This window comes from Callithrix jacchus, chromosome 11 (genome assembly GCF_049354715.1).
Source record: "Callithrix jacchus isolate 240 chromosome 11, calJac240_pri, whole genome shotgun sequence".
Classification (NCBI taxonomy): domain Eukaryota; kingdom Metazoa; phylum Chordata; class Mammalia; order Primates; family Cebidae; genus Callithrix; species Callithrix jacchus.
This window is the reverse complement of record NC_133512.1, coordinates 15,973,980-15,997,918: the sequence shown is the minus strand read 5'-3', so window position 1 is coordinate 15,997,918 and position 23,939 is coordinate 15,973,980. Positions and strand designations below refer to the sequence as shown.

The 23,939-nt window shown below is 39.3% G+C and overlaps 1 protein-coding gene across 4 annotated transcripts in view; it reads right to left on the bottom strand.

Annotated features, from left to right (window-relative positions):
• The window catches only part of ABCA13 (ATP binding cassette subfamily A member 13), a 446,251-nt gene that overhangs the window by 134,885 nt on the left and 287,427 nt on the right, over positions 1-23,939 (bottom strand). For 2 of the 4 annotated variants that reach the window (XM_035253372.3, XM_035253370.3), the window contains 4 exons: positions 19,821-19,910; positions 15,562-15,631; positions 7,289-7,407; positions 4,886-4,973 (listed from right to left, as the gene is read on the bottom strand). In XM_035253372.3, coding sequence (XP_035109263.3) covers positions 4,886-4,973; positions 7,289-7,407; positions 15,562-15,631; positions 19,821-19,910 — 367 coding nt within the window. Of the gene's footprint in view, positions 1-4,885; positions 4,974-7,288; positions 7,408-15,561; positions 15,632-19,820; positions 19,914-23,939 lie in introns of all 4 variants that reach the window. The other 2 variants (XM_078342412.1, XM_035253371.3) reach the window with 1 other exon arrangement.

Sequence of the window (23,939 nt, the reverse complement as noted above, 5' to 3'; positions counted from 1 at the left end):
CTGAGAGAACTGAGTGTTCAAAGCTATGTCTAAACAGTGGGATTTTGTGACCAAAAAAAAAAAAATCTAAAGCAACATAGACACACAATTATCCAAAGTAGGGTAAATTCCAAGTTCCCTTGATGGCAAAGTCAATAGTGAACTGAAGGAGCTAATGTCATATAACAGAGGTGTGTCCATGTCTTCCACCCATACAATTCTGTACTGTCACCCTCTGGGGTCTCACCCATGCCACCCTGCCCCCTCACAAATACATGCACAGGCACTAGCCACATTTCTGGAAATGATAGAAACTTAGGATTCTGGTAAAGGCAAGGGACAGTCTCATGTCGTAGACAAGCCCACTGACTGTGGAAAGTTTAACCTCCCACTAGCCCTGTCTGTGACCTCCTTCTCCCCCAAGTCTTGATTCCCTAACTGTTCAAATGATGGAAAAAAATAAAGGAGACAATTCTTTGCCCTGAATTAAGGTTTTTCTAATTTTGTTTTATTGTTTGTTTTAATTTTTTTTTAAGTAGAGTGATTTTAAAAAAGATAATACCACATTATAGTACAGAAATAAAAGCAGAGCTTCTTTGGCAGAATGGAGCTGGAAAGACAGGAGGCTGCCTGCTCAAGCCTCCCTCACCTCACCCCTTGTAGACTCTGAGACTTCTAGTTTTGTTTTGTTTCTTGTATTTTCTTGAGACAGAGTTTCACTCTTGTCACCCAGGCTGGAGGGCAAATGTGTGATCTCTGCCTACCACAACCTCCACCTCCCAGGGTCCAGCGATTCTCCTGCCTCAGCCTCCTGAGTAGCTGGGATTACAGGCATGAGCCACCATGCCCAGCTAATTTTATATTTTTAGTACAGGCAGGGTTTTTCCATGTTGGTCAGGCTGGTCTTGAACTCCAGACCTCAGGTTATTCGCCCACCTCGGCCTCCCAAAGTGCTGGGATTACTCATCCCAAAGTGGCCTGAGCCTTCTGAGACTTCTGTCCTTGATTGCATTAAGGGCCCTAGTTTTTCACCATCCCTGTGTCCACATGCTTTGCTATATGACGTTCCCACCCTCCCATTCTGAGGCTGTGCTTGACCATGTGACTTGCTATGGCCAATAGAATGCAGCACAAGCAGAGGTTTGAGAGGCACATGTATGTACTTGAAGTCTCCCATATGCCTCTGCTATCACCATGGGAGTATGGCCAGGCTAACCTGCGGGAGGGTCAGATGCAACAGTGGAGCTGAGACCTCCACAGTCATCCCAGCTGAAGCCAACGGCCAGCCAACCACACACATGATCGTTCCTGGCAAAAATCAGCCCAGCCCAGCCTGTATTAGCAAAACCTCACAGACCCATGAGCTAAACAGATGTCCACTGTAGAGGCCACTGAGCTTTGAAATTGTTGTTATAGAGCATTAGTGTAGCAATAGAATACCAATACAGTAATTTACACTGGAATGGGGTATTGCTGTACCAAAACCTGAAAACAGGTGGCATTGCTTTTGAGACCAGCAAGTCAGGGGACAAACAGACAATTATAGAAGCCTGGAAATACGTGATAAAATATTTAGGAATACTGGGGAAAATATTTTTAAAAAACTGCTAAAGATAACTGAAAAAATGGTGACGCATATTACAGTGTGAAAACAGTGGGTAATATTGCCACCTATACTAACTTCAAAGATGGAAATGCTGCCCAATAAACATCTTGACCTGGATATGGAGATCTCTAGAGAGAATGTTGAAAGACATGGCCTCAGAAGAAAGGTCATGTCAAGGGTGCAATTATAAGAACTTTGTTGAGCTCTTCAAACAGCAATGCTGCTAAGGGACTCTCTCAAGGGACACAGCGCTTTTAGGAACATAAAGGGTGTTGTCCTCTAATACTCTGCCCATCCCAAAATGCCACTAACTAATTTTAGAGAGAGCAGCATATCTCAACAAGATCATGAGAGTGGCTTGTGGACCTCAGAGAACTAGAAAGCCTAGAGTGCTTTATAGGGAGCTATATCAAGAAGGTACCCCAGGCCGAACTACACATAAAATGTAAATAGCTCTGAGAGCCCAGCTGTCCACAGGCAGGAAGCAGGCTGAGAGCTGCTCAAAAGGCATATTTTCAAGTATCTTCACACATAGCCATGGAGGGCAATGGAAGGGGAAGCACCTGGTAGAGCAAAGGGTCATTGCAGCTGATGAGCTGGGGAACATTCCCAGGACGCAGAACCAGAGCCTGGCTAAGGAGCATCCCAAATTCCCCACGGCTAGCAGAGCCTGGCACCACCTGTTATGCGCAGCCCACAGCAGCACAATCCCACTGACCCACGAGCTAAATGCATGTTTATTCTCAACGCTACTAACAGTTTGCAGTTGTTTGCTATATAGCCTCGTTTTGGCAATAAATGATTGATTTGCAGAGTTCCAAGGAACAGATTTTAAACTGTTCTTGAACTCCTGATCGGTTCCTTTACAAATTGACCTTTACTTGGGAAAGGTTTTATAAATTCTTTAAGTAATGAATGCATACTTTATGATGATCTTAAAGTTAGCATTCAGGACTTAGCAGAGTTCAAAGAAAAAGCTTTTCTTTCTTTTTCTTTTTCTCCCAAGAATGGTTTTCTAAAAACGGACTGTGTTCTGGAAATAATCTGTGGGATTTCCTTCCCTACCTAGAGTCATAAGTCAGGAAGTGATAAAGTCCAATAAATGAAATAGGAAGTTAATCTTCTTTTTGGAACATATTTTCACATCGCAAAACAATCCTTTCATCTCAGTAATAACAGCTCCTCAGAAAAGTAACCAAGTAGCTGTTAAGAAGAAAAAAAACCCTCAGTGGATATTCAAATGTAAAAAATTCCATGGGAGAACAGAATGTATGCAAAAAAACAAAAGGGACTTTTGTTTTGGCTTCTTTCACTGAAGTGTATAAATTCTAAAGAGTGTTTTGATTAAACAAGCTAAACACTTAAGATGTGAATGATAGAACTCAAAGGTCACACAAGAGACATTCTACAAGATAATGAACCATACATTAAGCCTATTCATATGAAAAATTCAAAATTTTTCATTTTTCCTTCAAAGAGCCTATGAAAATCATATCATCTATGTCAATGAATGTAGCCTAAAGGCTGAAAGAAAAAGCTGGTCATTAATTACAAAAAGAAAATGCAATCCTTCTATGCAATATCAGCTGCCAGCTGATGGGTATTTCAAATAACAGATTGCCCTTTATGCCCCACAGCAATGTTGGATTCCATGGCTTGCGGGAGAGGAGCTCAGTCCCCAGAAGGTCAGGTATAATTCACCTGCATGCTTCTTCCTATCACAAGACACGTAAATGACATTAAAAACTTCAGCAATCACCACTGAAACATGTCAGTACAGAAGACTCATCTAACTAAACAAAGACAAAAAGTGAGAGATGTGAGGGGAACATGCAAATCCCCGGCCACTCATCAACTAAACAAGAGATCCGTGCCTTGAGGACTTCAAAGCAAAGACACAGCTGTCTCCCACGAATACATAAGAAGGGTTTAGATTGGAATAGACTAAAAAGTTCACCTTTCCTCTACAAAAAAGAATATTCATAGAGGAAATGAACAGATTCCTTCTACTAACTAGGTATGATTTTATAATGGCCACATAATGTGTCCCAATATATGTCAGCAAATATATTTTATTTTTCTATCAAGTTATGAATAATGATATTCTCATATCGAGCTTTAAATCTTCATGTGTGTTGCCTTTAGAAGGAAGAGAGATTTGAACAAATCTCAGCTGTTGGAGAAATTTCTGAATCGTCCACACTATGACTGAAAATTTTTCTCAGTGATTACATTGTAATGTATGACTTAAAATTCTGTTTAGGGATTATATCGTGAAGTATGACTGTCTCATCAGGGATGACACTGTGAAGTGCCTATAAGAACTTTTATTTCACTGAGTAAATCTCCAACATGTTCATGTCTTTATCCCAATAAGCTTCTTCAGGTTCACATGAACCATGAAAGTCCCCACTGCAGAAGAGAGAGAATACCTTCCTGGGCTCCTGGAGATTGTTCTTGTCCCCACAGTTCCACAATGGGCTACTGAGTAGACACAACACCCACACCCTACAGGATGAAATGTGTCTACTAATGTCCCAGCAAGAACTCGCACTCACTCTCCCGCAGAGGACTTAACTTCCTCCCATAATCTACCCTTTTCCAGTTTCTCGCTCAATCAAACATAATACTATTTCTCTAGTCATGGAGAATGAATGCCTTGAATCTTTCCACTCTGCCCATTTTAAGGTAGTGTTGGCTATTTTCCTTAAACAACACCATTTCTGTATTCCTACTGATGGATCAAGGCACTTTTCCTCTGTTCCAGTCCTCATTCCCTCACTGAATAACCCCCCAACCTCATCTCTCTAATTCCGAGGGGACCGTTCCTAATTCATAGGAATAATTCTGGCAGGGATTGGAAATTCAGAACCCCTAAGAGTAGCTCTATGTAACTGCTGCTTTCTTTGTGTCATCTGCAGGCATATCTATCCAGCCTTCTGGAAGATGAGGCATTTACGTTCATGTATGGAAGAACTTATTGGCCAGCAAAGAAACTAGTGATATTTCCAATTATCACAACTATGGATATCTTTAAAAATAGAGATTTCCTCCACTTTATATCTACGAGGTGAAGTCCCATCTTAACAAAAAGCAGAAACCTATTTGCTTTATTTCTAAAAAAAAAACAAGTCATTTTCTTTTCAAGACAATATTTACATATAATTTTTCTTAATGCTTAGTAACAAATGCTGGCATTTAATCTGGTCCTTCCCAACCTTGTGCTCAAAAATATATTTGAACGTTGAGTTTTCCTAAATACTTTCTAAAACAGAAAAAAAATAAAAAGAATATGATTACCTTTGCCAGAGTTTGGGGTTTTGATATGTTTGTGTATGCACCTCCAGCTTCACTGGGGATTCGTACTCCAAAAGACCAACCTCCAAGCCTGTTAACAATGAACATTGTGTTAGTGCTTCAACCACAGAGCACCAGGACCTCTAACCAGAGGGTGTTCATTACTAACCCCAGCAGGTATAACAATCTTAGGACAGTAGCCAGCTGAGCATCTGTGGTCTGTGACATGAACACACAGGCAGAGGTGCCGTGCTGATGGAAGTTGCCTAACTACCAAGCCAAGTAAAATGGAAGCCACTGATAATTGAGAGGGTCTGGATAAGGCTGGCCACATTAGAAAGTGTACTTGTCACCTCTTACTGTCTTGTTAGGAAATATATGCTGTGTAACAAAGAGGTCTGGACCATCAGCACTATAATTATTTTAATAATTTATCGTCATTTCCTCTACAAATCCACTATTCAAAATTTCTTAGACTAGGCATGGTGGCTCATGCCTGTAATCCCAGCACTTTGAGATGCCAAGGCAGGTGGATCACCTGAGGTCAGGAGTCCGAGACCAGCCTGGCCAACATGGAAAAACCATGTCATTTTTTAGTATTTTATGAAAATATTAAAAAAAAAATAGCTGGGCATGGTGGCAGGCACCTGTAATCCCAGCTACTCAGGAGGCTGAGGCAAGAGAATCGCTTGAACCTGGGAGGCAGAGGTTACAGTGGACATCATGCCTTTGCACTCCAGCCTGGGCAACAGAGCAAGGCTCTATCTCAAAATAAATAAATAAATAAATAAATAAATAAATAAATAAATAAATAAATAAATAAAGGATTTCTTAATAGTGGACATAATCTTTTGAGCTACTCTGGTTTGTCTTCCCTACTCTATTTCTTTAACATTTTACTCAAATCTTCCTGGTTCAGGAAGGCATTCCAGACAATTTCAGGTGGGGAAGATGCTCCTTGTCTTTTGAGTTCCCACAATATCCTGCATTTCCATCCACTGTTACCAATTACCACACTGGGTCTATTTGCTAGTTTATCTTTAAGCAGCCCCATGAATTTTCCTGCGTGGAAATTAAATCTTTTATTTTTACATCTCCATGAGTTGCACAGTATCTTGTACCTATTAAACTTCAAAAATGTAGTTAACATTTAAAAAATATAATGTTGACTATTATATAAATAAATTTTGTCTCCTACTCACTAGACAAAAGGAGACTGAAGAATAATCTTCTATTCTATCACAGTGTTGTACTCTTAGCAAAAATTCAGGCAAAGAAATAAGTACACATTCCCAACTGGCTCAATTAAATACATTCATTCATTCAATAGATACTGACTGAACACCTTTGATGTGACAGATAATATTCTAAGTTCTGGGCACACAAGCTCCCACCTTCAAAAAGCTAACCAACAGCTCATGCCTGTAATCCTAGCTGTTTGGGAGGCCAGAACAGGAACATCACCTGACGTCAGGAGTTTGAGACCTGCCTGACCAATATGGTGAAACCTCATCTCTACTAAAAATACAAAAAAAAAAAAAATTAGTTGGGCATGGCAGCAGGCACCTGTAGACTCAGCTACTAGAGAGGCTGACATGAGAATCGCTTGAACCTGGGAGATGGAGCTTTCAGTGAGCTGAGATTGTGCCACTGCACTGTAGCCTGGGCAACAGAGTGAGACTCTATCTTAAAAAAAAGAAAAAAGAAAAAAGAAAAAAAGCTAACCATCAGAGTTAGAACAGAAAATCAGAGATTCTAGTATATGTTGAAAGACATGAAGATGTGGGACAGCAGAACAGAGGCAGGCAAACCCCAGTGGGGCAGGGATGATGTCCCAGGCAATACAGACAGCCTGTGAAATGCCTTCGTACATGAAGCAATATAATACATTTGGGGAAATGGAAAAATTACAGTAGACAGATGCTATTAATATTCAAAGCAATGAGAAGCACACATTGCCCATCCTTCTCATCTGGATTCACCTTCTTCGGCTCAAGGAAATTCAACACAACACAAAAGGTTTCCCAAAAATTGCACAAGAGGAATTTCAAGAACTAGTTGTACCCAGGTTCCTATATTGAATGATGCATAATAGAGGGAATTCTAAAAGAAGGCCTTTCTTTTATTATGCTGTAGACTTATCTGCTCTTATTCCCTAAAGCAGTAAAACTGCTCTGGGCTCTCACATTTCTGCCGCTGACAAATCTCAATTGACAGGATTTCCCCCAGTGTGTAAAAGAGTGAAAGTCAGCAGTAAGGAATTGTATTAAGATCCATGCTATTTATTTGAATTTTTATGAGCACCAAGGTCAATCTTAGATTTTTGAGTATTTAAGAACATCAGCATTTAAAACAATAAGTTTTCCATAGTAATCCAAAAAGACCCAGCAAGAGCATTGAACACACCTTGGTTTTTCAGATGGTGCCAGCAAGTACTCCTCCACATTGAAGCCTGAGAGATTCAACAGTGTGTGGCCCAGGTGGTTGGTCAGGTAGGGAGCGCTGGCACTTCTATTTGGACACTTCTGAAATTGTTTTCAAAAAGATAAAAACAAAAACTTTTTATTACTCATAAACTGATTCACTTTTTTCTCTAGCTTTCCATTTTTAATAAATTATCTGCTGCCTTTTATATATTCTGATTTCTAAAATCTCTTTCAAAGTCACCTACATTTGAGAATTATGCCAGAATACCACTGTGACTTCTGCAATCAGTTATCAGAGAACTTCAAATCCTTTTCTGTGTGTAAGTTTGGGCAGGTTTATAAAAACCAAAAAGAAAAAACAAATGTTTTCACTAGGGTGATCTTGCATTTGATGAACCTGAAAGAGAGCCAGAGACAACTAGTGGGAAGAAGATAAGCAGGAGAATTCAAATGTGTGTGTCTCTTTCAGAAGTGTCTAAAGTAGAAATCAAACAGCTCTTCTCCAGCAACTCATCAGCATGCCAGCACCAGCTCTGAATCATGGAATACTCACTTAACAAGGTAGGAGGTGGTGATCAACACAACAAAACACCCAGGCCACTGGAGGCTGTGCAGTGATGTGCCCTGACCTGCCACACCAGCTTTAGAATTAATGTGCTTTGTTTCCATTTCTCAAACTCTTTTGGAAAAGATGATATATTAAATGAGGAAACGACTCTATCTCTGAATCTTTTGTTACCAAAATGTCAGGGGTTTGGTCTTGCTGCACAGAAAGCCAATCACTGAGACAATGAGTGTTGCCAGGGAGGAAGGCTTTAACTGAGTTCTAGAACTGAGGAGAATGGAAGAGAAAGTCTCAAATCCATCTCCTCAATCAACTAAAACTGGTGAGGTTATATAAAAGGGAAAGTGGGAAAGCAGGAATGAGGGAGGGGTAAGGAAGGAATCATGATGGATGACGGGTCCAGAGTCTCATTTGCTGAATGTAGGGATCTGATGTATTTCAGTCCCTTGCCTGAGGATCAGTTTCTTGAGAAAGAAACTTAGGTAAGACAAATGTAAGTTTCAAGTTTTAAGACCAGGGAGGGTCCATTTCTACGTTTATTCAAAAAAATCATAAATATTACTTCTAAGAGACATTTAGACCACTTTCACATTCCTTTCAGCTTCGGAAACTTGTCTTCTGATTTGCAAAATGAAAATAAAAACAGGTTTACCTAAATGCATGGATTTGCTGTTAGGTTCAGATGATACACATGAAAGAACTATGGCAAAATAAAAAGGGCAATATACATTTAAGGTACTGCTTTCAGGGCCTTGATAGAAAGGCTTGAGGAATGATACTAAAAAGAATAATAATTGTGGTAAATAGTAATTCAGCCAAACTCTCACTTATATCCGGAATCTAAGAAACTCACAGGAACAGAGTAAAATTGTGATTGCCAGAGAGGATGTTGGTCAATGGATACAAAATTTCAGTTAAACAGGAGGCAAAAGTACAAGAGACTATTGTACAACATGGTGACTACAATTAGTAATAACATATTGAACACTTGAAAATTGCTAAAAAAAAAAGCCAGGCTAGGTGGCTCATGCCTGTAATCTTAGCACTTTGGGAGGCAGGGTAGGCAGATCCCTTGAGGTCAAGAGTTCAAGACTAGCCTGACCAACATGGCAAAAGTGCATCTCTAATAAAAATATAATAATTATCAGGGTGTGGTAGCATGCTCCTGTGGTCCCACCTACTTGGGAGGCTGAGGCAGGAGAATCGCTTGAACCTGGGAGATGGAAGTTGCAGTGAGCCAAGATGGTGCCACTGTACTCCAGCCTGGGCCACAGAGTGAGACTTTGTCTCAAAAAAAAAGAAAATTACTAAAAGAGTAGATTTAAGTATCCTCAACACACATGTACACAAGTAGTAATGCTGAGGCTCAGCAAACAATACCCCAAAATATGGTGCTTTCACACGCTGAGCTGAAGAAGCTTCAAGGTCTCTGATCTCCCTCCCACCCACTATCTCTCCCAAAGCACAGGATGAAGTTGAAATTCCTTTACCTACCTAACATCTAGACTCACCAAGGGGAATATTTGTTTTGTTTCTTCTCTTCCCTGTAAGACCAAGGATATAACCATACCTAAACAGATAATGTCTATTCCCAGATCCATTTACTCTCCCTTGAAATCCTTTATTGCTCCAGGAAGACTTCGTCTTCTTCTCCTTCCATAACCCGATTTCCCAGGATCCAAGGCCCTATTCTTTCCGTAAACTTGAGATGATACATAAAGTTCTGAACTTCATTGGGGGGTAGATAAGCACTCTGTGATTCTCCGGCTGTACATGCTAAAATAATTCATATGCTTTTTCTCTAATTAATCTGCCTTTTACGAGTTGATTTTTTAGCAAACCTATAGGGGATGAAGGGAAAGTTTTCCTGAGCCCCCACAATAAGTACATGAGGTAATGTATGTGTGTGTGCATATATATATAATATCATGACATATAATATCATCCTGTAATCACAAATATATATAATTTCTGCTTGTCAATTAAAATAAATAAATCAGCCAAACTTGATGAACATAACAACCTTTAAACTTTCCCTACCTTGAGATTTCCTCTCTCCAATTCACTTTACAACCCCCAGACCCATCAAGATATATCCTTCTAAAATGCTATTTTCAGTTAGATGATTCTCTTGCTAAAAAAAAATTCTAATTCTTATCAAGAATTCAGGTCTACTAGAAAATGTCCTTTGTCTCATTCTAACCATTATCTGTGTAGGTATCCCCAAATACACTCTCTGTATTAAACTGAATAAAAATACCCCCTCCCCAGAATATCAGACCCTTATCTCTGGAATCTTTAAATGCTGCCTTGATGAAATTATTATTTATTTATTTATTTATTTATTTATTTATTTATTTATTTATTTTTGAGACAGAGTTTCACTCTTGTCGCCTAGGCTGAAGAGCAGTGGCGCATCTCAGCTCACTACAACCTCCGCCTCCCAGGTTCAAGTGATTCTCCTGCCTCAGCCTCCAGGGTAGCTAGGATTACAGGCACCTGCTACCATGTCTGGCTAATTTTTTTGTATTTTCAGTAGAGACGGGGTTTCACCATGTTGGGCAGGCTGGTCTCGAACTTCTGACCTTAGGTGATCTGCCCGCCTCCACTTCCCAAAGTGCTGGGATTACAGGTATGAGCCGCTGTACCCAGCCAATGATGTTATTAAGTTATGGATCTTGAGTCGAGAAGATTATCCTGGATTCTGACAGTGCACCCTCATGCAGTCACCTTGTAACAGAGCTGCTTACCAGCTTAGCCTCAAACTGCATTTTAAGACTTTTTTATCCTTTCCCTTTTCATCCTTCTCCTCCCTAGTTTTAAGATGTAGCTCTGTGATGAACTTTACAGCCTCAAAATGTTTTCTTTCTTTTTCCTTTCCCACTTCATGCCCCCATGCCTTAAGCACATTTATTTGCCTAGATGCTTGTTAACCACATACCATGCTCACGTATCTGGTCATATCATTTCCTTAGAAGCTTCAGGGGTTGAATCCTGATATGGATGAAACGCCTCTGAAAACCTGTCTCCAACAAAAGGTTAGTTCAAGGCTGGAACCCACTCACAGCTGACGACTGACTTCGAGATTGACTGTAATTAGTTTATAACCTGGCAGGATCCACGATGGTGTCAGCCTCTTCAATAAATGCAAGAATAATTCAAGATAAACCACTGGAGTAAGTGACCCCACCTGGGATCTCCTAGCTCTACCCTCCCGCTAACCACCAACCTCCCACCCCTGCCTCTTCTGTATTCCAAACCCCTTCTTTAAAAACCCCTGTGTTTCCTCCACAAGTTACAGTGGAATTACTTTCTATGCTTCCCCTTGCTGGCACAGATAATAAAGTCTTGCTCTCTTTTAATCACCTCGTTATTACTTTGGCCTCTTTCTACAAGCAGCGAGCAGCTTGTAGAGGTTACAACCTGTGCCACTGTGAGAGGGAAGCAGAGGAGGACTAGACAGAGAAAGAAGAGGAGACACTCCATGTGACAATGGAGCTGGACATGTGTGTAATGTGACCAGAGGCCAAGGAAGGCTGGAAGCAAGAGAAGCTGGAGGAGGAAAAGGACAGATTGTCCTCTACCAAGTGTGTGGTAATTTACTAACTCAGCCACAAGAAACCCTCCACCTACTCTGTATAAAGCTACACTCGCTCCTGATGTATTGGGTCACAGTGTCGTTATCTATGAGAGCTCAGGCCCTAACAATCCCTGTTTGTTCTTTAGGATTAGCTCAATTCCTGTTCCCTTTTGAGCCTTTTCCAAATAATGTCTTCATCCTCAGAAGAACTAACCATGGAACTTTTCTGTAGGTTTGGAGAGAGTCACAACATCTTTGATAAATTAAATATGAGGAAATGGACATGCCTTTGCAGACCCAGGGCTTCTGGATAGCACATATATATTTGAGGGGAGAGAAACATTTTTCCTTCTGACAAAACACAGTCAACTTGGCTCAACATGAACACTAAAGACCAGGGACCGGGCCTTGGGTATATAGGCCTTCCTTTCACACGTCTTTTTGTACATCTCCTTTGAGCCAACCCAGAAGACTAGCCACGCCCATTCCTTAGAACTTTGATTAATTCCACCTCAACTCCCTCTCTACTGAAGTTCTCTGATTTCTAACATGTGGTCCAGCATTTCTCAAAGTACATCCCAAAAAACATAGGTGCCATAAAAGGGAAGGACTATTCAGTCAAATTTACAAAAAACGCTGTGTCTGTTCCACAGTCAATTCAAGGACAATTTCATTATCACCAAATAGCTTCTTAGAAGAGCTATGGCAAAAATACCTGCTTAATACTGCTGTATCCAGCATTTGTAAAACTTATTTGACTATGGAACTTTTTCATGTAAAACCTTCTTTCTTACATATTACTGAAATCTTACACTTCCTGTGAGTTGAAGTGAATTTAGAAATATAAACACCAATCATTCTGATATTTGCCCAGTCTAATCCCAATAGACCTTAAGTAGCTGGTGGTACTAAAAGCTACTAGTATAATAGAATGATCAAATCAAGGCTAGAGAATAAGAGTGTGGTGTAAATAATTCGAGATTTCATGAGTGTTGGGGCAGAGAAAACAATCCCCCAAAACATGATGCTTGTGTATGCTGGGCATTTTTATAAATTGAAAGGCCTCAGAAATAAACCTCAGAATCAAGGTCCCTAGAACCTTGTCTTCCTCCTCCTCCATTCCAATTCTCTTTGGAATTTCCATTTCTGACCAAAAAACTCTGTACCAGAAAAAAACAAAAACAAAAAAAAACATAGGTTCTCAATCACCTCCCTAAAATCTCATTATCTACTTCAGAAAAGAGGAGCAAAGAATGCAACCATGCTTGGATGGACTTTTTCACAAAATAATGCCTGACTTTTGGGCTCACTCAAATTCCAAGAGAATCACTTACAAGTTAATTTCTGTCTCCCTGACCCATTCTTTCTCTCTAACAACCATCCATACTCCCCATCTCCTCCCTACCCTATGAAAATGGAATCGAAATTTCTGTACCTCTTTGGGGGTTTGGGGTAATTACTTTCTGATGCGATCCCCCCATATACATGAACACATTTGTATGATATTTCCCCAATTAACCTGCCTTTTGTCAATTGATTTTCAGTGAATCTTCAGAGGGTGAAAGGGAAGTTTTCCCTTTGCCCCTAAAGTGAATAAATGGAAAAACAAGACTAGGGAAAAAAACAATAATTATGTCTATTAAAAAAAAAAGGTAGCTGGTCACTGCAAAGGATTACTAAATGTAGCTGAGTATATTGACAGCTGAGGCCAAGAGGGAAACAGGCAGAGTTCCATTAGCTCTCCCAAATCAACCAACATTCTGAGTGTCCCCTAAAGGTGCTGTGTCATTATTACCTCTTAGATGTGTATCTTTTGTCTAAGAGAAGAAAGCAGACTAGTTGTTCTAAAAGCAAGCTTTCTAAAATCTCTAAACTATGAGAAAACAAAAACCAAAAAAATTTTTATCTGAGGAATGTGAGTTCCCTTTAAATAATCAGGCCCAAAAAGGCACTGCAGTGAGACAGCAGTCACACTCCACCCCATCCCCCTTGAGCTAAGCAATCAGTTCTAAGCAGCTCGCTATATGGACTCTAGGCTGAGTGCCACACCAGAGCTATAAAGTAACCTAATAATGTCAACGAGAATCCCTGACAAACAAGTTTTGTAATCACCCACTCTCCTGATTTGTTCTTTTTTCTTTAATAAATTATGAGAGAGAAGAAAGGAAGAAATTGGCTGGGGAGATAGTTACGGCAAGTTCTTTGGTGGGATTTCTTTTCTAACCAAGAGCAGCCTGAAAGCTCCGGCTGCAAACATAGATAGGGAGACGAATTCCAGCACAGAAAGGGGCCTCCTGTGTAGTCAGTAAGTTTCACCGGCATACCATGGGCCCCAGTGAGCACATTCCTTTTTTTTTTTTTTTTGGACATACTCAGATAAAGCTTGCACAGGGGGCTTGCTTGGAACATGCCTGCAACACTATAGATAAGAAGAGCTACCCTGAGCCAGGCACATCCACCTTGAAGGGTAATATGGTTTGGCCCTGTGTCCCCCCGCAGATCTCATCTTGAATTGTATTTGCATAATTCCCACATGTGGTGGGAGGGTCCCAGTGGGAGATAATTGAATCATGGGAGTTGTTTCCCCCATACTGTTCTCATGGTAGTGAATAAATCTCATGAGGTCTGATGGTTGGATAAGAGGAAACTCATTTCCCTTGGCTCTCATTCTCTCTTGCTGCTGCACTTAAGAAGTGCCTTTCAACTTCCACATTTGTGAAGGCCTTCCCAGCCATGTAGAACTATAAGTTCAATAAACCTGTTTCTTCTGTAAATTGCCCAGTCTTGGGTATACCTTTATCAGCAGCATGAAAGTGGACGAATACAAAGGATTCTGCCCCTAAAGCATGTGCAGTAGGAGGACACAAGCAATATGGAGTAACTTAGGCTAAGGACCCGCCTGAGCACTAAACAGGTGGGGTGGGGACTGCCAGGGATTCACACCTTATGCAAATGACACACCTAGTCCTAACCAGTTTTTCTAGCCCCATGTAAATGCAGCACCCTTCCCTGCTAGCTTTTTTTTTTTTTTCATAAAAACCCTTGCACTTCACTTTAAAATGACAATCATTTTTTGGGATCCCTCTCTGCAGCAGAGAGCTTTCCCTCTTCCCTTCACTTATTAAATTTCTACTCTAAGCTCACTTTTGGTGTGTCCACATCCTTGATTTCCTTGGCCATGAGACAAAGAACTTCAGGTGACACCCTAGACAATGAGGCCATTTCACTTGAGCTTTTTTGTTCTCTGGGGCACTTCCAAAGATAACTTGGAAGTGTGTTCCACATAGCTGTCTTCAACCTTGGCTCAAATAAACTCTCTACTTATATTAATTTGTCTCAGTTTCTTTCCTTAGGTTGACAACTATTAAGAAGAATTGCATCTCATGAGCCACTACAGGAAGGCCCTATAAACATGTTCTCCAAGTGGCCATTTCCATTATAGATGCTCAATTAACTTCAATTTTTTTTTTCTTTTCCCTGTTTCCTGTAAATTAGGACTGTCATACTTGTTTGTTGATTGTGGCTAACAGGTCTATGCCTTTTATTAATTAGAGTCTGAGATTTTCTTTGAGATGAGTTCCAATCAGTTTTCCAAATAAATTTCAATTTATTCTGCTTCACAGATTAGACAGTGATGTCTTTTGCCGCAATAGGGGCACACCTATTTCCACATGTTTTTGTATAAGTCAGCCATAGTCAGAGAGCTAAGGGGCATCTTAGCTGTTAATATCTAGCCCAAATAAAAACATGGCAAGAGCCCTGAGGTCATGCTGCCTTGAAATTTAGAAAAATTTCCTTCCATAGGGCAATTCTAGCATCCTTATCATTACTTGAAGACGATTAATTTTCTTAATGAATGCCAGAGGGGGTGTTAAAGACCAAAGTCAGTAGGCAATGAAGGAGAGGGGCACTGTCAATCTATACAGCATCTGTGTTCTATAAATATTCACTTTATGTGATGAAACTTTTCCCAGAAACAACTAATCCAGGAAACCAAACAGTCATAGAGACTTAGTTACAAATATGGAAATTTTATAGATGGAGTAAACACAATTTTGTCACTTGAAATTTTAGACTTAAAAAGATCAAAAATGCTGCAGAAACCTACCAGGCAGCCACATGAATCCTGGAATTCTGGGTGAGAAAAGGTATCTGTGTGCCAGCATGAAGAATTCTTCCTAAAAAACAAAGGAGAGAATTGGAATGATCTTTCAGATTTACAAAACCATTGTATTTCCATCAAAGAGAGTTCCATCAGACTCGAGCAGAGTTCACAAGATAATCATCCTCTACTGCCGAGAAGGCAGAGTTCTTACATTTGTTTTCACAGCTTGAGCTGTTAATCTGATGACAATGTTTTATTACAATGCCAGCATTTCCATTATATTACATGGGGCTCACTTTTCTCACTGTCCTGAGTGTATCACGGGGCTCCCTGGGACTTTCATGGGACAGGTGTTGGTGGGGGAGGCTGGGCTCCTAGTGCAACGTGAGGCTTCTAGTCTCATAACTAGGTACCAAGCAGCAATTAATAAACACAGCAAGACGCTAATTCCTTTTTCTGGCAAGACACAGTAATTTAATCATCACTTAAAGAAAAACAATTTTTAAACTTCCATTTTAAACCTTTCTGTTTCAACTTTCTGTTGCAGAAAGTTTGTGCAACAGAAACAGGAAAACCATTTGTAGCAGTGGCTCAAAAACATGTTTTTATGCCGTAGTTTCCCAACCGTTTTTATTCCATTATGAGTCCCATACTCTAAAATATTTTTTTAGCATTTGTAAATCGGAATTTGTTTTAGTAATGATGATTACTCTTAATTACTCAAAAAATGGAAAAGAAGGGAGGAAAGTAGCATTTACTGAATTACAAGCACCGGCTAGATATTTCTACCAGCATGCTTACTAGACCTGCTTCTCAGAAGAAGAGCCAGGTCCAGAAAGGTGAAGCAGCTGTCAAGATCCCAGCTCTATGCAAAATGTGTGCTGCTCCAGTGAGAAAGCCAGTATGACACCCATTGAAGAAAGCACAATCCAGTGAAAAGAAACTTGCCATTTCTGTTAACCAGGTTAGCAAGGTACAATGTCTTAAAAACAAAAATAACGTAACGATTTCTCCACACTACTTTCTTGGCTGACTAGCTTATAGGGACTCCAGTTTGAAACTTAAGAGTGTACATGGAGATAATATCTAAGTGAGTTATGTATTTAATCAGAGTACTATATCTGATGTGTACTTTTTAAAAATCCATTTATACTCTTGAAGCTCAGCAGACCCTTCTTCCTTCAGATACCTTCAATGATGGTTAACAAGTGTTTACAATAAATGACTTCAAAAGGTCAGTCCTCTTTTTCTCTTCCAAATCCTCCCTTATTATTCTCCTAGCTCCCTTTCATAGAGTAAAAATATATGTCCATGAGAGGTGCATAATGACCCATGACTGGTAGTTTTTTGAGTACCTCTCAGCCTCCAACAACGTTTGTGTTAAAACAGATTCACTAGGAAGCTGTGTGAATGTTTGTAAAAGTGACAAAATGAGGAGATGATTTATGAGAAATCAGACATATCTACATAATTTATCTTTTAAAGCTTAGGAATCTAAAAATACACTTTGACTAAGCAAAGCATCTCCCTAAAGTGGCCTATGGGACACAGCCGCAGCGAGGCTGCTGGAGCAGAGTCATTTGGTCCTTCAGGTTTGGATGCACTGGATGAAATAGCTCTCTCCACTACAGGGCTGTGTGGAGTTTTCAATTGCCTAAGGTGCATTTTAAATCTCGAAGAGAGAGGCAGAAGCTCTAAGGATCTACTGTCTTGAGAGTAGCTTTCCGAGGCAGGAACTTGCCTTAAGAGAACAAAAGTTCTCCACAAGAACTACTCTGCTGTTGAGGTGAGTGTTCTTCCTACAGAAGTGGGAACACACTGATGCAAACAAGAAAAGCAGAGAGATTTTCCACAAGTTGGGTAGGTCACAAAGCCAATAAGTAATGGAGCTGAGATTTGGATTCAGGTAGACTGGTCACATATTAACCCCTCTATCACAATGCCTGGTATGCACTCTCTACACTGTTGATTCCTGACCTCAGCATTCATCTTTACAGGCCCCTCAGAGGGAATCTGTCCCCAGCCATACCAGGCTCTGAAGATCCCTTTTGGCTAAATATGAACCTTCCAGATTTTCCTGAGTGCCGAGATGATTATATCACTGCAATCTAATCATAACTTTCTTTTTAATTACAAAAATAAGCCTTACCCATCTCCCCACTGGGCTCTCTAAGTTTGACAGTAGTAGAAGATTTGCTACCACCTTTGTCCTGTATTAAAGCATTAAGATGGATGGGTGAGGAAAGTGACCGTTTCGCATTAGAAATAGTCGAAGAATTCACACTGAAGTGTCACCAAATGTAAACCTTCTAAAATGAAGCTAAATATGTAAAAGTTGGCAACTTCAACGCATTTTAACTTTTAAATTATGCATCACCCACTACTGTGATAAACTCGTACTTTAGATCAGATTTATACCACGGTGGATTTTCCTAGAGCTCTTGATTGTCTTCATATGAGAGAGCAGTACACATCAGAAGTTCAACATAGCACCCTTGAATTGACACTCAGAGTTGAGTATTTCAACAGAAAAACAACCTATCAGCAGAATCCAATCTATTATTTTTAAATGCTTCCTTTAGTTAATTGTCAAGTGATTGTCCAAGTCTTCTAAGGAGGTAAAATGGAAACCTAATCAAATTCAACAATATTTTACACTTACAGAAGGAAATCTAGAGCCTTTAAGTAAAACTTTTTGCTTTGATTTGGGGTCCCAGTGAATCAAGCCCTATTTGTATAAAATGGACATACATTATTAATACAAGTGTTCCCAGCATCTTTTCATGTACCACTTCCCCCAGCCTTTTTATGCTGATCACAAAAATAGATAGAAATGATTAAAAATAGAAATGAGTCAAGGATAGATTTGGTGATTTCACAAAGAAAAGGGAGAACACAAAAACAAATCCAGGAAGGTAAAAGAAAGGATGAAGAAGAGAAGCAATGAGGCTGATCTGCACACTGGGCTGGAGGGCAGGAGCTTGCGGAAGAGAGAGAGGAGAGGAGAGGAGGAGAATCTGGGCTCTATTGTAACCCATGTGAAAGGAACTGGAAGTAAAATATGTGTCCAAACAAAATATCCAAGGTGTTCTGCTGTCCTTTAATCATTGATTCTCCCTTTTGTTTTTTCCTCTCTAAAGACTAGATAAAATAACTTTTTTTTTTTTTTTTTTTTTGCTAACTGGTTCTTCTTCGATGCCATCCTGGGCCAGGACTGGACCCCATGGGGCCTTAGGTTACATTTGTACTTTTCAAAGGTAGATGTATTTTACACAATGTGTTTCATCAGAGAGAAGAAAAATAAAAATATTACCATTGAAGCCTCAGTTAAATAGATTACTTTGTTTTGCAAGAGAAGACTAGAGTGAAGCAACATAATTAATTATCTACTAATTCTTCCTTACTGAGAACATTAATAGTTTTTCAGTCTCACACTAATTACCAATATGACTAATGGGCAAAATATGTCATCACAAATGAGAAAACATATTGCCAATATTGTATTATTGTTAGATTTTACTATTTACTACTTAAAAACCTACACTTCTGGCACTTGATACATCATTATGGTTTTTATCACTTGCCTCATTTGCTCTACCCAGAATTATAAAATCCTTGAGATCAGGGACATATTTCTCATTAATCTTGGTTCCTACAGCAGCATCTTATTTGTAGTAGATATTCAATACATAACAATTGAGCAAAATAGGAGGGAAATAAATGTTTATTAAGAAAAGCATCCCCTATCCAGGTTTCATAGAAAGGTCATCACAATAACCATGTTTAAATACTAGAAAGATAATTTTCAAAGTCATTCACCCCACATTGATGTATAGTACTGACCTTTAAGTCTTTTAAGTTAAAAATAATTATAATTAATTTTTTGATATATATAAGTATTCTCTAAAGTAAATAAATAACAGCTAATACCTAAGTCAGACCTAATTGCTACTTCATTCTTTTGAGCCGTGGGTTTTATTAAACAAATTAAATGCTATTAGTTTTTAATTCATTTTGCAATAATACAAAGCATGCATGTACGAAGGGAAAAGGGGCTAATTATGTAGTTTATTTCGGGTCATTTTAGATGGCGATACCCATAAGGCCCATTCAGTAATAACCTACTCATTAGGCTAATTTTCATTTTTTATAATGTAAATTTGCGACATGAAATAACCAATCATGGAGAAAAACGATCCTCCCAGGCTGTAAATGTTACCAGTCGGCAGTGTTCACTTTTGCAGAGAGCACCTGATACTTACTGGTCTGGGTTTAAATCTGTACAGCGCAGATCTTGATCTCTAAACTTCTGCAGAAGCACGTGGGTGAGGTCCAAGTCATCGCCCCCACTGCTGCTGTCCATTTTGAGACAAAGGAAACAAAGTGGGATTATTAGTGGCTCCCAACAGAGAACATAGAACCAGCTGCTGACCTCACATTGTGCTCTAGTCAGGCTGATCCATCTAATGATTCCTAGTAAGTGAGATAAAGCTAATTTCCAACTGTTTTTAATAAATTGGAAAATTTATTAAAAGCATAGTTTTGCCATCAGATATACATTTTTGTAGACTCACATTCACAGTACTATATTTTCCTCAACATTTTCAGTTAATATTATAACACAACCATTTTTCACATATTTGCATCGTTTTTTTAAAAACAATTTTAAAGGCTACATAGTACCATATTCTGTTAATATATTAAAATCTGTAAAACTATACTCTTAAAGTTGGAGCTCTAGTTTGGTCTGAATATTACATAGTCCTGAAATAAAACAATTTCTTATATTTATGTCATTTGGTTTCTATATGTGAGCTATATTGAACTACATTTTCTTAAGAGGTTTTCAACGTAGAATCCTATGTGCGCTTTAAGTAAACATTAAATTATATTTATTTTACTGGCACACATCTCAGAAGTCTATTAGTAGTTCAGACAGCATTACTAAAAGCCAAAAACCAATACTGAATGATTTCCTTACTGAAGATACCACCAGCAATAAAACACGATTCATGTCACTGTGGGGAGTTGTAGAAACAAACTCTGTATTAAATTTTACACCTCAATTGTAAGAAAACCTTGAGAAAATGTAGAGAAAAAGACATTTTAAGATTTTCTAAATTAGATTGAATGGAAATGAGCTCATTTAATTAGTTAAAATTCTAAATTAGTATTTAGAAAATATATAGATTTATTACTTTTCAGAACTTACATTGTGTTATTTATAAAATACTTTTGAATAAGCATGTTGACAAACACTTGTATCAAAGATAATTTTAAAATGATGTATAAGCAGCATTATAGATTATATAGATATACTGATGATCTCAATTCTTTTTGGAAAGAATTATTACATAATTTAACAAATGTACCTGAGTGATTAGTTTCAAAGAACTTAAAACATTTACTACATCGAAGAAATGCAAGCACCAGAGGCTAGGAAGAATAAGAAAGGGAGAGAGGTTGGCTAATAGGTACAAACATACAGTTGGAAAAAATAGGTTCTAGTGTTCAGTAGCACAGTGGGGTGACTGTGTTTAACAACAATTCATCCTATTTTCAAAACAGCTAGAAGATTTGAAATGTTCCAAAAGTAAGAAACCATAAATATTTGAGGTGATAAATACCTAAGTACCCTGTTTTGGTGTTTTTTTTTTTTTTGAGACGGAGTTTCGCTCTTGTTACCCAGGCTGGAGTGCAATGGCGCAATCTCGGCTCAACGCTACCTCCGCCTCCTGGGTTCAGGCAATTCTCCTGCCTCAGCCTCCTTGGTAGCTGGGATTACAGGCACGCACCACCGTGCCCAGCTAATTTTTTGTATTTTTAGTAGAGACGGTGTTTCACCATGTTGACCAGGATGGTCTTGATCTCTTGACCTTGTGATCCACCCGCCTCGGCCTCCCAAAGTGCTGGGATTACAGGCTTGAGCCACCGCGCCCGGCCTGATTATTATATATCCTATGTATGTATCAAAATATCACATGTACCTCATAAATATGTACAATTATTATGATCAATAAAAAAGCTTTAAAACAAAATGCAAAAAAAGAGAGAAGAAATGTAAGTAACCACAGAGTAATCTAATCCTCAACCACTGATTTCTCTAATTAATGTTTTGTTCACAGACATAAAATAACTGACTCCCAAATTTTTTCTGAATTGCTATTAGCATTAAAATGTAGAAAGGTCTTAGGAAATGTAGGAATTTCCAACCCTGTCCTGCACAACGAGTGTAAGCTCAGTATGAAAAGAAACTTCTCATTAGGCTACTGTTCAGTGTGACCCTACACATAGACGGGAACTTTACAGACTCCCAATTTCTCTAATTCCTTCAGTGAGCTCTCTAATATACCAATCTGACATTTTCTTTGCTCAAAATTTATCAATGACCTCTTAAGACCTATGTGTCTTGAAATACTATTTGAATTTCTTTACAATCTTAGGGCCTGTTGTTGAACATTTCTTCCAAAACACAGCACCCAGCCCAGCCTAGCCAGCACAGCCCAGTCCAGCCCAGGAGAATCACTGCTTGATTAAGCAGATCTGCTTTTGAGAGTGCTGATCCCTCTGAGTTGTTATCCCCAGCATCCTGGACAGTTGATTGAAAGTCATCTCCAGCCTGGCCTGGAAGCCTTGGCTGGAAAACCGATTCCACAATAAGTCTTTCCTGCCTTCTCTGCTCCATTTGTCCTACCTGATAGCCCGAGTGCCTCTTCATTGGAGTATAACTGGAGGATTACCCTGGGTCTCATAACTGGAACAAAGCAATCCTTGAAGGAAGGGCACAATGCTTATGGAACTCAGTAGGGTCTCATAAATGATGTGTTGGACAAGTTGTGATATGTTAACAATGCACTGAATTCACTGGCCTCATCCTTAATCTCTATCCAATTATTTTACTTCCCTAAATTTGGACTTTTCCGAACGCTTACCATTCAAACAAAAACAAAATTTAATTTTAAAAAATTCCAGCTTATTACATTGAATTAGTATTATATTTCTGCTGAAGAGGGCTTTGTTTTCAGAGCTACTTAAAATGCAAACACCTCTGTAGCATCCAAACCTAGAAATATTTATAGAAAAACACTATCTTCCCCACTGCATAAAATTTAATAAAGATTTTAAAATATTCGCATGGCTTACAACTTTTCTAATATAATTCCCTATAGCAATGGCCAGAAATACACAATGATGAAACATGCTGAAATTTACAACAAAGTTTTGTCTCACAGGTAGGCAGTGTGACCTCTGTATAAAAAGCCTTCACGTTTCTAACAAATTAAGAAATACGAGCTTCTTTTAATCACCACAAAATTCAACTGCATTTTCCTAAACTATCCCTCCTTTGTTGCCTTCAAACTCCCAGCTATATTTTAAAGTAAACCTCTATGTTAGAAGCATTTGACATCTGTCCTTACCAGACTCTAGAAACTGAAAATTACTACCTATGATTCCCGAGGAAGTTCATAAATGGAATCATTCTCTCTAATAATCATCTCTTAAAATTTAATGTGCACCAAAGTGACCCAAGGAGCTTGGCTGAGCAAAAGGACACTCCTAAGCACCATCCTAACCGGCCTTCGTGGTTAACAAGGCCCCCCAGTGGTTCTGATTTAGATGAGGATCAAAACAACCTTGAGAAACACTTCGGCTTCTGAGAAGACAACAGCCTGTACTCTTTCCTTCCTTCCTACCTTCTCCACACTCTCAGCTCCAGTCTTTTGACCTCCCCTGATCTAACCAGCTTTTGGTGTTGATAAATATCTGGTTCCAGGTGAGGTCTTGGGCTCCGTGGGAGTTACTACTGGCCAAGTGAATTCAGGACTATCATCCCCACAGGCCAGGCCACATATGAATTCAATATGAAGAACAGGAGCAGAGCAACCAGGGCAAGGACCAGAAAGGACCCATCCTGGGAAGTACGACCCTTAGAGACCTGCAAATCTCCAGAGACCTCAGCCTCTCCTCTCTTGCTGGGCCATAGCAGTCAAGAAAAAGCTTAATTAAAGGGGCTTATGCCTTCAATTCCTAAATGAGAGAGAATATAGGAAGTAAAGGTCCCCACCTCCCTGAAAGAAACAAAGCACTGGCAGCCCAGCTACTGCTCTACAGAGGCAGAATGCGCTTTGGCTTGGAACTTCGTGCAGTTGACAGGCAACACCCTTATCTGATGTGTCAAAGCAGCAACAGCAAACACATGTCCCTGGGTTCCAGCAACCAGAGAAATAACCAAACAGTGCCAATACTTATGAACAATAAAGGCACTGAAAGAATACACACTTTAAAGAAAAAAAAAAGAGAAGTGTATACCTACACAGGACTTTCTGAAACCAAGAATGATTTCCCGAAGATAATATTAGAGGTGTAGATTGAGTAAGATG